At 42.4% G+C, this 15,283-nt stretch overlaps 1 protein-coding gene across 3 annotated transcripts in view; it reads right to left on the minus strand.

The window, feature by feature from the left end:
- The window catches only part of SIDT1 (SID1 transmembrane family member 1), a 92,429-nt gene that overhangs the window by 20,193 nt on the left and 56,953 nt on the right, over positions 1–15,283 (minus strand). For all 3 annotated transcript variants that reach the window (XM_057306747.1, XM_044382023.3, XM_057306748.1), the window contains 5 exons: positions 14,691–14,734; positions 4,184–4,255; positions 2,730–2,875; positions 1,771–1,844; positions 692–758 (listed from right to left, as the gene is read on the minus strand). In XM_057306747.1, the coding sequence (XP_057162730.1) occupies positions 692–758; positions 1,771–1,844; positions 2,730–2,875; positions 4,184–4,255; positions 14,691–14,734 (403 nt within the window). The remainder of the gene's footprint in view (positions 1–691; positions 759–1,770; positions 1,845–2,729; positions 2,876–4,183; positions 4,256–14,690; positions 14,735–15,283) is intronic.

Consider the following 15,283-nt stretch of genomic DNA (forward strand, 5'->3'; position numbering starts at 1 on the left):
TGCACGCAGGGATTTAAAAGCTCCCCAGGTGATTTGATTAGAAATCAAATTAGAAACACCGTCAGCCTCATCCTTTATAAGTAGGCCTTCTGTGTGTAATAAACGCTAGAGACGGTCATTATGTGATCTGGACCCTAAGGTTCTATGAAGGAATACTGGGGATTCTCAAGCTGCTTTAATTATTATCTTTATTTGTTTTTACTTTATTTTAGTTCTTATTTTATATATTTTTAAAATTCGAATATCTTATTAGTTTTGCAAAGCTGTGTTTAATTTTATAAAAAACATTTACCCTCAACGAGAGGGCACAGGCTAAATTAGACAGCAGGTTTCTTTGTTTTGGCCTGGAACTTTACTTATTCTATTCATTACCCCTTGATACTCAGAAGTGCAGCCTGGTAAATGACAGATAGAGTTGGTAATATTACAGCTGCAGGAGCTTAAGGTAATAAGTTCGAATTGGGTGACAAAACGATACAAGAGGTCCCAAGCCCTTCTGTGATGAAACAATTGGGAACTAGATATAAAGGTCCATCAAAGATGAAGCAAAGGACAAGTCCATTTGGAACTGAAATGGGAAATTAATACTTGGACTGAGCTCAAGTGATATGTACCTTTCTCTGTAAGTCATAGCAAAGATCTCTCCCTGCGGTACGAAAGCTGGGCTTCTGGGGTTCTGGGCAGCACTTACTGTCTGGTAGGTGATGACCAGCTGGATCACAGGAAGTGCATAAAACACGGCGATGGTGATGATGTTCCTACGCCGGCAGAAAGAAATTAGCAATGAAATCTTTGCTCAATTTTTTAAAAAAAGAATCCTTCCAACCCATAACTCCCTAGTTAACTTGTAAAAGTAACTAGAAACTGATGATAGAGTTCCTGTCTCTCCAGCGTTCCACTACTACAATCACTGGTAAAACTATAAATAATACTTGCTTCTGCTTTACCCAAATTAGGGATGAGGGTCTATTTCTTTAGACTGTTGTCTGATTAAAAGTATTCCGAGTGTAAGTAATGGGAGATGGCTCACATGAAGGGATGTGGCTCTCTAAGATACCTCTTAGCTCCAAAATGATGGTCCCACTGTGAAGTTCCATGGGGCCCCCACTGCTCCTTGCTTCCCTTGAATATCTGTACCCGAGTGAAAGGGCGTCCTTCCAGAGAAAAGAATGGAAGGGCTGTCACAGCATCAGTTTGGGGTTTCTGAGCGTGGGTGGAGGAGTATGTGTGTGGGGGTGTCTCCTGCCAGGCAGCTTAGCCTCTCGGTTTGGAGAGAAGCTGCATCTAGGTGTTTGACCACCACAGGTCTATTTGTCACTGGCTGGGGTACCATCTCCTTTCAGGGCGGTTTCCAGCTACTCTGAGATGCTGTAGATCTCCAGTCCCTGAAATCACTGGCTCTTCAAAGAGCCAGGCCGGGTGAGAAGACGGAATACATATTAAGAACATAAAGGCTCCAGTTTGGCGTGTCTCATGGAAGGTAGTGACATGTTATTGCTACGTGGTCTTTCTGGAAATGGAGTTGGTGTGCTCCCTAAGCATATGGGATTCTACCATCATTCTCATTTTTACTTTGTATGTATTTAGTTTAGGGCTGGTTGCCTTTCATAGTTTATTTTTGTTTTTCTTATAGAATGTGGCATGAATTCTTGAAACATCTATGCCTTTGCCTCATTAAACAGAAACTGGCACCGTAAGGGACTGTGGCTTTCACTCAGAAAACTTTCATTTTACTTAAGGGAACTGTGGTCCTAGTAGTCATCCACTCACCAAAAATAAATCTTGTATTTTTTGCTGACAATTCTCCGGTCCTTCCTGGACAGATCTGACAGGTAAAGGAACATCTAGGATACCAAATAAAAAGAGAATGCAAAACCGTATTTGGCTTTTTTTTTGCAGAAGAGACAAAGGGGAACTTTACAAAATTTCAATCCAATCCCTTGCTAGGGATTAAAATTATTTAATAAAACTTTTCTTTCACTTTTCCCCCCACAATACCTCAATAAAAATCCTAGTATTTTTTCTGGAATCGTAAGAATCGGCTGATGCGGAAAACCTATTGGGAGTCTCAAATGCTTCCGGTATCTCAGGAACTGGTTTTCAGTTTTCAGAGATGCCCACTGTGTGGTTCTCGAATGATAGGATCGAAACTGGACAATCTACTTTCATTTCCCTTACTGACTACAACACAGTAGGATAAATATATGCCAGAAAGAAGTGAGCTTTGCTCCTGAAGGATGATATGTGCAGAACCAGGGAGTTTTCGCAGGTATACCCCTCCCTGAATCTTTTCTTCCATCTGCTGGATCCCTTCTTCCCTTATGGTCCTCAGTCAGTCACTTCAGACCTTGAGTGTTGCTGTTCTTGTTGTTGTTGTTTAAAGTTTCATTTATTTAAGTAATCTCTACACCCAACATGGGGCTTGAACTTACAACCCAGAGAACAAGAGTCGCATGCTCTTCCTGCTGAGCCGGCCAGGCGCCCCCAGACCCTGAGGACCCTGAGTAACTGCTCTGTTCTGCTTCACGTTCTCACTTTCTTCCTCCAGGAGGAAATGCTAATTAGCAGAGTATTGCTTTTAGTCTGTAGTCATGTTTTATCTCAAAAGCCCTCAGGGAAGTTTGGTTTCCCTTGAAAGGAAAAAAAATAAGGGAAACTGAGGTCTGCTGAAGGTGTATTTGACTGTTGAACTTTCTGCCCTTGCCCAGAGTTTGGCCAGCCAGGAGTACCTTGGTCCGGATGACGTTCTTATCACTCTCGATGTCTGGCATGGTGTCGAAGTCACTCTCCTCCACGGAGCTGTCTGTGTCTGACTGGCATGTCTGCCCACCATCGGAGGAGGACATCTGCCTGCCAGGACTGGAGCTGGACTCCTCTGAAACAGAGAAAACTCATCTGCCTTCCAGAGCTAGGAAGGACCCGTACAGCCCATTCCTCTCTGCAAAAAAGCACTGTGCTGACTCATTCTTGAAAATGTTGTGTTGGTAAAAATGAACTCATTACCCACAACACATGTTCTTTCTCTCAAGTCCCCCTCAATGGACTTCTGATTTTCCTCTTCTCCTATGTTTTATATTTAAATTGCCTATTTCTAGGGCTAAATACATATTAAGAACATAAAGGCATCTGCTCTGTTAAAGTATTTGGATGCAAAAAATAAGATTATGCTTATACGTCATGTTTCATATTTTATAATATGAACATAAATACATAAACATACACATGCACAGTTATGTATAGCGCCTACCACGTATCCGTGTAAGCACACACATATCCAGCAGCTATACATCGCTCGTGGATAAAGTCTTTGTACACCGAAACCCCCCACATGCCGTATCTATGATTACGTCATGAGAACAACACACTCGGGAGGAAGAATCCTCGTGTTCTTGCGAATGTTTCCCAGAGCAGATGGGAATTTGTGCGGCTTGATGAGCACATGAGCTGAGCCTACCTTCCGCTTTATTTCTTCTGTTCAGAGAGTTTAAAAAAAAAAAAAAAAAACCACCACCACAACAAAACCCTGTTCTTGCAGAGCAGGAAATAAGTAGCCTGCATGAAATCCACATGCTTCTCAAAGGTACAGCACACCCGAGCAGGAATAAGGACTCCCAGCCCCTTTGCCCTGACATTTTAAGCGAACCATTCATAGACCCACAGGAATTCTGTCTCTTTCAGGCCACGCAATGAACACTGGGCGGTTGCCATGTGAGTGACTAGGTTCGATTATGAAGTTAGCCAGCATGAACGATTGTCAGGCTACGGCCATGTTCACCTGCAGCACAGCCTTAGTCTTCCGATCGCCCTTACTCCACTGAAACCTGAGAATGAAACAGCTGGTCAATTGATGTTGGGCTCCCTGACATTGACTCTGACACATTGTTCACGCCCCGAACTCAGGCTGGGTATGAAAACATCCCCACTGGGACCTTGGGAGTCAATGGCAACCACCATAGGGAATGCTGCTCACGTGTGACTGGCACAGAAGAACAGAACTGGAGAGGGTTCGAGCTGGAAGGAGCCTTCCAGATCACCCAACCGAATCATCTTATAAAGGAAAGACAATCCTACATGATGACTGCCTTGCCCATCTCACAGTCAGTAGTGGCTGAAGGGCCCTTTGTATCCTAGTCTCTGGAGAATTAGGAAATACTTCAATGAATGGACTCATTGTAGGAAATACCTATTGCCCCGTAATTGCTTCCTTCAGGGGTGCTGGCAGCAATGGGATGTGACACCGCCATATTTCCAGAGCCTGTTGGAAAGAAACGCAGAGGACAACACTTTATGTCCAGTTGCCAACACAAAACAACACAACTCTAAGTAGTTTGAATCATCAGGCCACAACATTTTAAACTTGATTTTCTTTTTACTCTAATACAAGACTCACTAAAGGTGACCTGTAGGCCAAATCTAGCCAGCCACCTGTTTTTGCGCGGCCCTTGAAGTAAGAATGGTTTTAAAATTTTTAAATGGTTGAAGAAAGAAATCACAAGAAGATTTCATGACAGGTAAAAATTATATGAAGTTCAAATTTCAGTATTCATATATAAGGTTCTATCGAAACACAGCCACGGTCATTTGGGTACGACTATGGCTGCCTTTCACTATAGCGGCAGAGTTGAGACGTTGGGACAGAGACATCTAACCTATTTGCTCTTCGGCACATTACAGAGAAAAAAATCTTCCGGTTCCTGCCTGAAGGGATTGCAGAATCACTAGAACAAAGGAGCTCAGGCCGTGAAATCACTTTGAGGCAGGCCGCCACTGAACAGAAACGTAGAAATAAACTCCTCTGATCAAAGCACTGTAATTTGGAGGTTTTAAAAATAGCATTTAGCAGTCCCCTGACTCTCTGTAGGATGAGCCCAGATAGGGAGAAATTACTGCACTCCTTGGAGCAATGAATGATGACAACCGAGCTAAGGATATGGAAGAATATGAGATATTTTGAGAGAGATTTCTGGATCCGTTGCCAAATGTTTGTTGGCAGGGAGAGAAAAATAGGATAAGATAATGTTCCTTAAACTTTTCCACTGAGGTACTCCTTGTGGGAGCCCAGGGAGTGAACTCATCCTTGAGTCTGGTGGTGTCCTCTGGAGCCAGGCCACCACAAGTACCAGAGAGAAATAGCTCCCTACCGTCTCCTTGGTTATCAGGCAAGATGTTACTCATTGAGTTTATCCCCCTCTGAGGATGAGGCCGAGCTGAACAAGGAGAGGAGAAGCCATGAACAAGCAGCGATGGAGGCCATTTCTCTGACTCTGACTTAACGCCGCAATGTTTCCAGGAGCCACAAGCCTCTTTGGAGATGCAGGAGAATATTCCTTCACCGGCTCCTTCTCTTTGTCAAGGATCTGGGATATTGTCAGGCTGGTGGAAGTTCAATATCGTATCTCTCTTCTGAGGTGAAGTTGCTTGTATCACATTACAGGCAAAAAAATCTGTGAACTGGTCAGTCTCGGATACTGTTGCAGGGAAATAAATTCCCAGTGAAGACACATAACAGGATATTCTATAATATCCTCGCTGTAAATATATCTCCATTTCTTCACAGAAAATGCACTTTGTTATAGCTTACATTCATGCTCTGGTACGTAACACATGTAATGGAACCAAAAGCCTCCAACAGGTCATTTGTCACAGCCAACTCTCTTCCCCCAGCTCTTAAACTTCATTAAACATAAGACATAAAACATAACAAACAAAAAACATTAATGTAAAACATTAAAAACAAGCCAATTTGTAGGCTTTATCATGTTTTTTACTCTTCATGTGTCCATTCCTTCTCTTCATGAAGAAAAATAATTAAATCCTGAGTTCAAAATATTTAGCCAGATGATGAAAGTTGACCTTAGAGACTCCATTTCCTTCCTCCTTCCTGAGCCAACTCTTGGCTCAGCTGGACAGCAAGGCCTTTGGCTAACACAGCGCTCCCCGTGGGCAAGGTTGTTTCCAGGCCCTCAGAATGCAGACTGTCCGTAGGCCTGGGGATTCCTTGATCTATTTCTCATCACTTCAAGAAAGTAGATGTTCCTTGGCCATTCTTGGGCTCACCCGTAAATATGTAACATGGTGTCAACACCCTTGATGCTTTTCATCCAACTTCAAGGCAAACGAGCAGGTTATTTTCAGACTCTTTTAAGTGTGGGATACTAAGTTTTTTTGTGCACAATAGCAGCGTCATGTGGAGATGTTGTGTACAATTTGGCTCCTTGACCTGGGACAGATTTGGCCATAGTTACAGCACAGAGCTTTGCTGCTGCTTCTGCTGCTGCGACTACTGACTATAACGAGTCCCACTTACTATTCCCACCACCACTAGTACTGCTGCTAACTCATGCTCCCTCGCTATTACTGCTGCTGCTACTACTACTACTGGCTAGTGTTTACTGAACACTTACTGTATGTCAGACACCCTTTTAAGATCTTTATAAGAATTTACTCTTTTAATTTTTCAACAGCCCTATGAGGTGGGTACTATGATCACCATTTTAAAATAACAAAAGGGAGGCATTTGAGAAATCAAGTAATTTGCCCAGAGTCCCTCAGATAGTGGGTGGAGAGTGGTTCATTGTATTAGTTTCAGTTAAAACTTAGCTGCTTCTTCTTTTTGGTGGGGAGAGAGAGTGTGTATGTGTGAGTGTGAGCAGGGGGAGGGTCAGAGGGAGAGGGGAAGGGAGAATCTTAAGCAGGCTCCACGCCCAGCATGGAGCCCAACTCAGGGTTGGATCTCAAGACCCTGAGATCATGACCTGAGCCGAAACCAAGAGTCAGGTGTTTAACCGACTGAGCCACCCAGGCGTCCAAAAACTTATCTTCTTCTTTTTTTGAAAAGATTTTATGTATTTATTTGAGAGAGAGAGAGAGAGCATGAGTGGGGGGAGGGGGGGAGGGGGCAGAGAGAGAGGGAGAAGCAGACTCCCCGCTGAGGAGAGAGCCCAACGCAGGGCTCAATCCCAGGACCCTGGGATCATGACCTGAGCCGAAAGCAGACACTTAACCGACTGACCACCCAGGGCTCCCAAAACTTATCTTCTTAGTTGAAAAATAATACAGGGATTTTCCTTCAAAATGTGAATATCTGGCAGCAAGGGTGTTACTTTCACGGAGTGTCCGAGAATATCTTTCAAAAGAGACAAGGAGTTTGAGGCTTATTTGCATCGCACTATAGCAAGCTGATACTTGAAAGAAGTATGTAAGCACAACATTTGCTCTTAGGTTGTCTGCTGCCGCTTGCCGGTGACGCTCTCCTGGGTCATGTCGGTATCTCGTTCTGTCGAATTCAGCAGGGAGTCTCACAGAAACCATGGTGATGGGCTCATCCCAGGTGATGCGGTCCTGTACCTTTCCCTCAGTGTCTTCCACATTTTTCTCTTTCCAAGCTTAAGCTCCCTCTTTTTAAAAATTTCTGTTCAGGGTTCCTGGGTGGCTCGATTGGTTGGGCAACTGCCTTCGGCTCAGGTCATGATCCCAGGGTCCTGGGATCAAGTCCTGCATCGGGCTCCCTGCTCAGTGGGGAGCATCTCCCTCTGCCACTTCCCCAGCTTGTGCTCTTCTGCTCTCTCTGTCAAATAAATAAATAAAATCTTTTAAAAAAATTTCTGTTCAAGTGTAATTAAATACAGCGTTATACTAGTTCCAGGCGTACAACCTGATTCAACAATTCTGTACATCACCCAGTGCTGATCATAAGTGTACTCTTAATCTCCTTCAGCTATTTCCCCCGTCAGCCCACCTACCTCCCCCTGGCAACCACCAGTTTATTTTCTGTACTTAAAAGCCTGTTTTTTTAATTCATCTTTTTTTCTTTGTTCATTTGTTTTGTTTCTTAAATTCCACATATAAGTTAAATCACATATTTGTCTTTCTCTGACTGACTTATTTCACTTAGCATGATACCCTCTAGATCCATCCATGTTGTTGCAAATGGCAAGATTTCATTCTTTTTTAGGGCTGAGTAGTGTTTTTTAAAAAGACTTATTTATTTATTTTAGAGAGAGCGAGCGTGTGGGGTGGGGGAGGGACAGAGGGAGAGAGAGAGAATCCCAAAGAGACTCCCCACTGAGCACAGAGCCCGATGCAGGGGTCAATCTCACCACCCCAAGGTCATGACCTGAGCCGAAATCAATAAAGGACTGAGCCACCCAGGTGCCCCTGAGTAATATTCTATTACACACACACACACACACACACACACACACACACACACACCACATCTTCTTTATCCATTCATCTACCTATAGACACTGGGGCTGCTTCCATAATTTGGTTAGTATAAATAATACTGCAAGAAACATAGGGTATATATATCTTTTTGAATTAGTGTTTTCATTTTCTTTGGGAAAATACTCAGTAGAAATTACTGGATTATATGGTAATTCTATTTTTCAATTTTTGAGGAACATCCATATTTTTTTCCATAACAACTGCACCAATTTGCATTCCCATCAATAGTGCATAAGGGTTCCTTTTTCTCCACATCCTCACCTTTTTTGATTTTAGCCATTCTGACAGGTATGAGGTGATATCTCATCGTGATTTTGATTTGTATTTCCCTGATGATGAGTGATGCTGAGCATCTTTTCATGTGTCTGTTGGCCATCTGTATGTCTTCTTTGGAAATATGTCTGTTCATGTTTTCTACCTATTTTTAAATTGGATTATTCATGTGGGCGGTTTTTATTTTTTATTTTATTTTATTTTTTTGGTGTTGAGTTACATAGGTTCTTTATATATTTTGGATATAATCCCTTATTGGATAAATCATTTACAAATACCTTCTCCCATTCAGTAAGTTGTCTTTTTGTTTTGTTGATGGTTTCCTTTGGTGTGCAGAAACTTTTTATTTTGCTGTAGTCCCAAGAGTTCATTTTTGTTTTCCCTTGCCCGAGGAGACATATCTCTAATGTTGCTGAGGCTGATGTCAAAGAGATTACTGCTTATGTTTTCTTCTAGAAATTTTATGCTTTTAGGTCTCACATTTAGGTTTTTAATTCGAGTTTATATTTGTGTATGGTGTAAGACAGTGGTCCAGTTTCATTCTTTCGCATGTAGCTGTCCAGTTTTCCCAGCACCATTTGTTGAAGAGACTGTCTTTTTCCCATTGCATATTCTTGCCCCCTTTGCTGTAGGTTAATTGACCATAAAAGTGCGGGTTTATTTCTGGGCTTTCTATCCTGTTCCACTGATTTGTGTGTCTGTTTGTGCCAGTACCATATCGTTTTGATCTCTACAGCTTTGTAGCATATCTTGAAATCTGGGATTGTGTTACTTCCAGTTTTGTTCATTCTTTTCAGGTTTGCTTTGGCTATGAGGGGTCTCTTTGGTTCCCTACGAGTTTCAGGATTATTTGTTCGAGTTCTGTGAAAAATTGCTGTATTTCGATAGGGATTAAATCTGTGGACTTAAGCTCCCTCTTTTTAGCCATTAACCTATGTCCTTTTATAAAGGTGTCATTTAAAAATATTAAATGTGTAAATAACAAGTGAAGAATGACACTAAAATCATAAAACCCAGAATTTTGGGCATTTTGGTCTAATTGAGCAGCCCTCTGCTATGAGGAGTAAAGTGTGCATAGGAAAATGCTAGAGTTTGGTTGTGGTAGGAGGTTGACATGATTTGTGGGAAGCAATGTTTTTGTGGGTGTCAACAAAGGGGAAAAAGACCACAAAAGCTAAAACCGAAGCAAGTGAGCAAAAACAATCACTGTTTCGTTAGGTGAAACTTCATGAAAAAGCAAAAGCCAGCTGTGTGGGTCTGTTCAGACTTGGATGTGTCACTGACTCTCCGCTCAGCTCTGGCAACACCCGTGCTTCTGTGACGGGCAAGAGCATCAAGATTTTCACGGGCGATACAACTGCCTGCACGTAAAGATGCTTTAACTCTGTGGACTTCTGTCGGCACGGCTGAAATAGGAGATTGGCCAACACTGGATAACTGTATTCTATTAATTTTTCTAACGTCTAAGGCCTTCACTGAATGCAAAAAAACAAAGCATTATCTACCAAACTTCAAATACACCTGATGCTCCCAGAAGGGGAGTTATATTTATCTTTAACTCTATATGGTATTTAGAAAGAATTAAACACAAAATACCAGTTTATAGGACAGACCAAGATGTTCTGGCTGGGAAGAAGTAAACATAGAACGTTGTGAATGAGCTCATCTTAATGAAGAAACTCGTTCTGGCATCTTTTTTTCTGAGCACGAACCCATTGCCATCTGTTTACTTTACTAACGTTGAATAAGCTATGCTCACATGCTGGCTTTTTATGTTAAGTCCTCAGTGTGGGGAGAAAAACTTCATTTTGAGCATGTTTGGAACTTCCAGAGATTTCGTATTTATAATCGTCCTGCCTTCTTCTGTCTCTGGACTCAGGAGGTTGGAAGCTGCAGAGGGAGTCAGAAATGATGCGAACTCATTGCCGAGAAGTTTCAGTTCTATGCCAATAGGCTACCTAGCCCCAAAGTTTCAAAAGCTGGGGAGAGAGTTCTAGTCCAAGATGGCGACATAGGAAGACCCTGAACTCCCCTCCTCCACGGACACACCGAATCGACACCTATTTATAGAGCAATTCCTCCTGGAGAGCTGAGGGCTGACAGAGCAGCTACTGCACAACTAAAGACAGACCAGCTAGAAAAACAAAGACATGCTAACGAAGGACCCTGCAGGAACTGCAGTGGGAGGGATGGTTCTGAGGGACCATGAGAAGGTTTGTCTGCCTTGGGGCACAGACAGAAGCCATGGTTTAAAAGGGCAACCAGAATAGAAAAGTTCCAGCCTTACAACTCCACCAACGCTGGGAGAGTACTGGAACCCTCTCTGCTGGGAGGAGCTGGCAAGGGCCTCGGTTCACTGACCCCTCCACCCGGCCAGCGCACAGGGGAGCAGGGTCCTCGGGGGGCAGAGCTGGCCGGCCTCCTCAGCGCACAGTAGTTTTAGAGCTTCTCTCTTCAGAAAGGTAAATAAACTTTAAATATAAACAGGGACGCCTGGGTGGCTCAGTCAGTTAAGCATCTGCCTTCAGCCGGGGTCATGATCCCGAGTCCCACGTCAGGCTCCCTGCTCAGTGGGGACCCTGCTTCTCCCTCTGCCTGCCGCTCCCCCTGCTTATGCCCTCTCTGTCTGACAAATAAATAAAATCTTTATATATATATATAAAGATTTTAAGGATTTTATTTGTATATATATGTAATATATATATAAATAATATACACAAAGCCTTTCTACTCTATTAAAATTTGCCACCAATGTTAAGCTTACCTATTAAAGAGAATGTTTGTGAGGAAAAAAAAAAGATAGGCATCCCAAGTCCCCAGTGACAGGTTGGGTAAAAATCTCCTCTGTTTTGGCATTCTTTTTAACCTATCAATACTCCATGACCACACTCCCAGATTTCAGCATGGAGAAGAAGAAATACAAGTCATGCCCACCTGGTCACTTTCTCATTACCCCACCCCACTGCCATCTTCCTCCCACCATTCCACTGGGCTGAGTGAAGGGGGCTTCGTCTCTCTCGCAAGACTTCTCCCTGCCTCATCTTCTTGTTGTGGTAGCATTTGACCTCTCCCTTTCAGAGGTCTAGGTCCACACTGATTTGGGCGGACACCATGCCAAGTCTAATGGGATCCTCCTTCCCTTTCAGACACTTCTCCTAGCATTTTTTCTGGCTCCCAGCCCCCAGGATATTCCCTGTAGCTCTGAGCTCTGCAGAACTTCCTGTAGCCCCCACAGTCACGCAGATTCTGGCCCTTGGGAAAGAAAGACATTTCCGTATCCTTGCTCCTCGACAAAGGTTCCTCCCCTGAATGTCTCCTCTTAGCTCTTGGACAGGTAGTGGCCTCACTTGCCTCTGTCTCTTGCTCCAGGCTGGTTTCTCAATGCTCCATCTGACGTGCTGAAAAGAGTTGCTAACTGGCCCTTTCCTAGGGTAGAGTGTATCTTCTCTGCTCTTCAGCACGCAGGTCTCGTCTCACTTGCTGCCTTGTGCTGTCTTTCCGGTAGAGCCTGTCTGCATAACAACGGCTCCTTATTTCTCCCTATTTCAAAGTCCTTTGTGGGGAACAATCCTATTCCCTACTTCTGACTAAGCTGGGATTTTGTTCAGGTATCCTCATCTGGCAGTCTGTGTGTTTAAGTCAGATATTCTCAACTGGGGGGTAGAGGTGGGGGACGCCATTTTGCCCCCAAGAGGACATTTGGCAATGTCTGGAGACATTTTTAGTTGTCACGGGGATGGAGTGTACTACTGGCTCCTAGTAGGTAGAGATGAAGAATGCAGTTAAACATCCTACAGTGTATGGGCCAGCCCCTAACAACTAAGAATTATCTGGCCTGTAATGTCAATAATGTCGAGTTTGAGAAACAGGTCTTAGAGGAAGATGATCTCATCCTAGTTCTGTAAGTAGGCTTAACTGATCTGTAGGTAAATCTATTCCTTTGCAGTGACTGATTTAACACTAAGTAAATGATCCACTCTATACCAGTGAAATACGAGAAGTTACCGGGTGCTTCTGAAAAAGTCCTTCCTTTTGGATACTGGCAGGTGAAGGTGTCAACCTAATTCACCTCACCACCAGCACTGGAAGTAAAGCAGAGTCAAGGGAACGGCAGGGAAAAGGACCAGGGCCACCAGACTCAGTCAACCCTGAAGCCTAACCTTCTGCTCAACTAGCAAGGAGAGGAGCCTCTGTATTGTTTAAGCATGTTTTGAGCTCTGTTTTGTTGTTATTTGCAGCCATGTGAATCCTAACTGATGCATCTTTACTCTTTCTTCCTCCCTCCCTATATTCTTCCCTTCTTCCATCCCTCCCTCCCCCTCCCTCTTTCCCTCCCTCTTTCTTTTTTCCTTCCTTCCTTCCTTTTCTTTCCATTTCCTTTTCTTTTCTTTCTTTCTTCCTCTCTTTCTCTCTCTCTCTTTCTTTCTCTCTCTCCCTCCCTCTCCTCCCTCCCTTCCTCTTTCCTTCCTTCCTCTTTCTTTTCTTTTCTTTCTTTTCTTTTCTTTTCTCTCTCTCTCTCTCTCCCTCTCTCTCTCTCTCTCTCTCTCTCTCGTCATTCATTTATTTCTGCTTGCCATCTGAAGGATGCCTATAGCTCTTAGCTAATTTTCAGAGCCTTCTTGATCTTGGGCAATGAGCTGACTAAAGTCTCAGCTCTGTCCACTTACACTTCACTGTTCAGGAAACTCTTCTGAACACGGAAATTCCTTTAATTATCATTACAATAATAAAATGTCTTCACTCATACAGTAAAAATAACAGACCATCCTTTCACAGAGCACCAATGGGATCTGACTAATCAGGCATTCTAAGTTCAACTGAGACCTAAAATAAGAGCAAAACTTGGAGAGCACTAGAAGAAAAAGGATGAGATCCAGAGAGAAGACAAATTCATTTACACGTTTAATGAATACAAGGGCAAGTAGGACTTCGAATTTTAAAGACCCTATAGCAGGTGTCCTTTCATAGTCTTTCATATGGCTAGTTGAATGTTATCAAAACCAATTGTCTGGGTGCCTGGGAAAATAAATAATCTGACATTGAGGAAGACAAAAAACCAAAGGAAGGCAGGAGAAGTAGCCCTCCAGCAGAGGGAGAAATGTTCCTGCTGGGTGGGCAGGGGATCAGTTTGTGTCTTTCTAATATTCTGTGGGCTCATTTAAGTACAGAAAACACAGAACTAAACACCTGCTACCTGTGACTTAAAAGTCAAGTCTCACGTCCTCGTTCCTTTTCCAAAGAAGCGCGCTATGCCACAGGACTCGTGAGCACGGAGTAACTCACACTGATGCAGACTTCTCAAAAAGGAGGACATTTACAAAAGGCATAAACTTCCAGTTATAAGATAAATAAGTCCTGGTATAAAGTGCCCCTGGTGGCTGTAGTTAGTGCTACTATATTGTATATTTGAAAGTTCCTAACAGAGTAGATCTTAAAAGTTTTCATCACAAGAAAAAAAAATTATAACTATGTGTGGTGATGGATGTTAACTAGACCTATAGTGATGATCGTTTTGCAATATATACAAATATCAAATCATTGAGTTGTAACCTGAAACTTACACAGTGTTAGATGTCAATTGTTTCTCAATTAAAAAAATGAGGATATTTACATTTTTTTAAGTTTTGATATAAAGATCAGGTAATTGAATTCCTTCGTTCAAATTATCAGAGTGGAGGAAAGGGCATATTATAATGGTTGAATAATCAATTACTCCGGATTTCCCAAAGTTATTATACTCTTTATTATACTAATTAGTCTCAAATAATTCAGGTGTTTAGCTACTTGAATGAAAAAACTTCTATCTCAATTTGGGAAAAGTGAACTTTGTATTAGAGTGACACAATAAATTCTTGTTCACAAGTCAGTTTTGGGGCAATTTACACCCTATAAAAGATCAAACTTTAAAAAAAAAGATGAATGGCTGATAAATGGGCTATGAGTAACTGCAAGGGATACTCTGAGCAAAGATTCCTAGTATGAGCTGCATAGCTCAGTAATTATTAACTATGAAAACTGGTTTTCACCAGCTCTGCTTCCTCTAGAAAGACTGCAGATTAGATTACTCTGTGGATAGGAACCAAGGGAGGGTTTGGTAATTATGAAAGGCAGAGAGACAAAAGAAGTACCAAATGGAATGTTGCCCATACTCGATACCATTTGAATTTGAAACCAGGGGTTTTTCTTACCATCACTGGAACCGAAGCTTCTATCGGTGGGTTTTCTTTGAAACCTATAAATAAGCACACACAGGCCTCTAAGACAGTGAAAACCTCAGCGTTTTACATTTGTTCCCCACAGACTCTGTTGCATATTTGTCTGCTAGGATCTCTTAAAAATGAGCCTTTGCATGTGGAGAAACTGGAACTCTGATACCTTGCTGGCGGGTCTGTAGAATGGTGTAGCTACTTTGGAAAATTCTTCCGCAGTTCCTCAGAAAGTTAAACATAGACTTATCCAATTCCACTCCTATGCATATATCTATGTACATAATTTCATTAATTTATTTTCAGATTCCTTTATTTTCAGATAATTCACACACCATAACCATCCTTTAATGTGCACATTTCAATGAATTTTATTATGTTCGCAAAACTGTGCAACCATCACTATTATCTGTTTCCAAAACATTTTCATCACCCCCCCAATTAAAAACCTATTAGCAGTCACTCCCCAACACCCTCTCCTATACATTTCTGACAACCACAAATCTATTTTTTGTCTCTATAAATTTGCCAATTCTGGAAGTTTCCTATAGCCTATACTATCTGTGGTCTTTTTT

This window comes from Ursus arctos, unplaced genomic scaffold (genome assembly GCF_023065955.2).
Source record: "Ursus arctos isolate Adak ecotype North America unplaced genomic scaffold, UrsArc2.0 scaffold_4, whole genome shotgun sequence".
Taxonomy (NCBI): Eukaryota; Metazoa; Chordata; class Mammalia; order Carnivora; family Ursidae; genus Ursus; species Ursus arctos.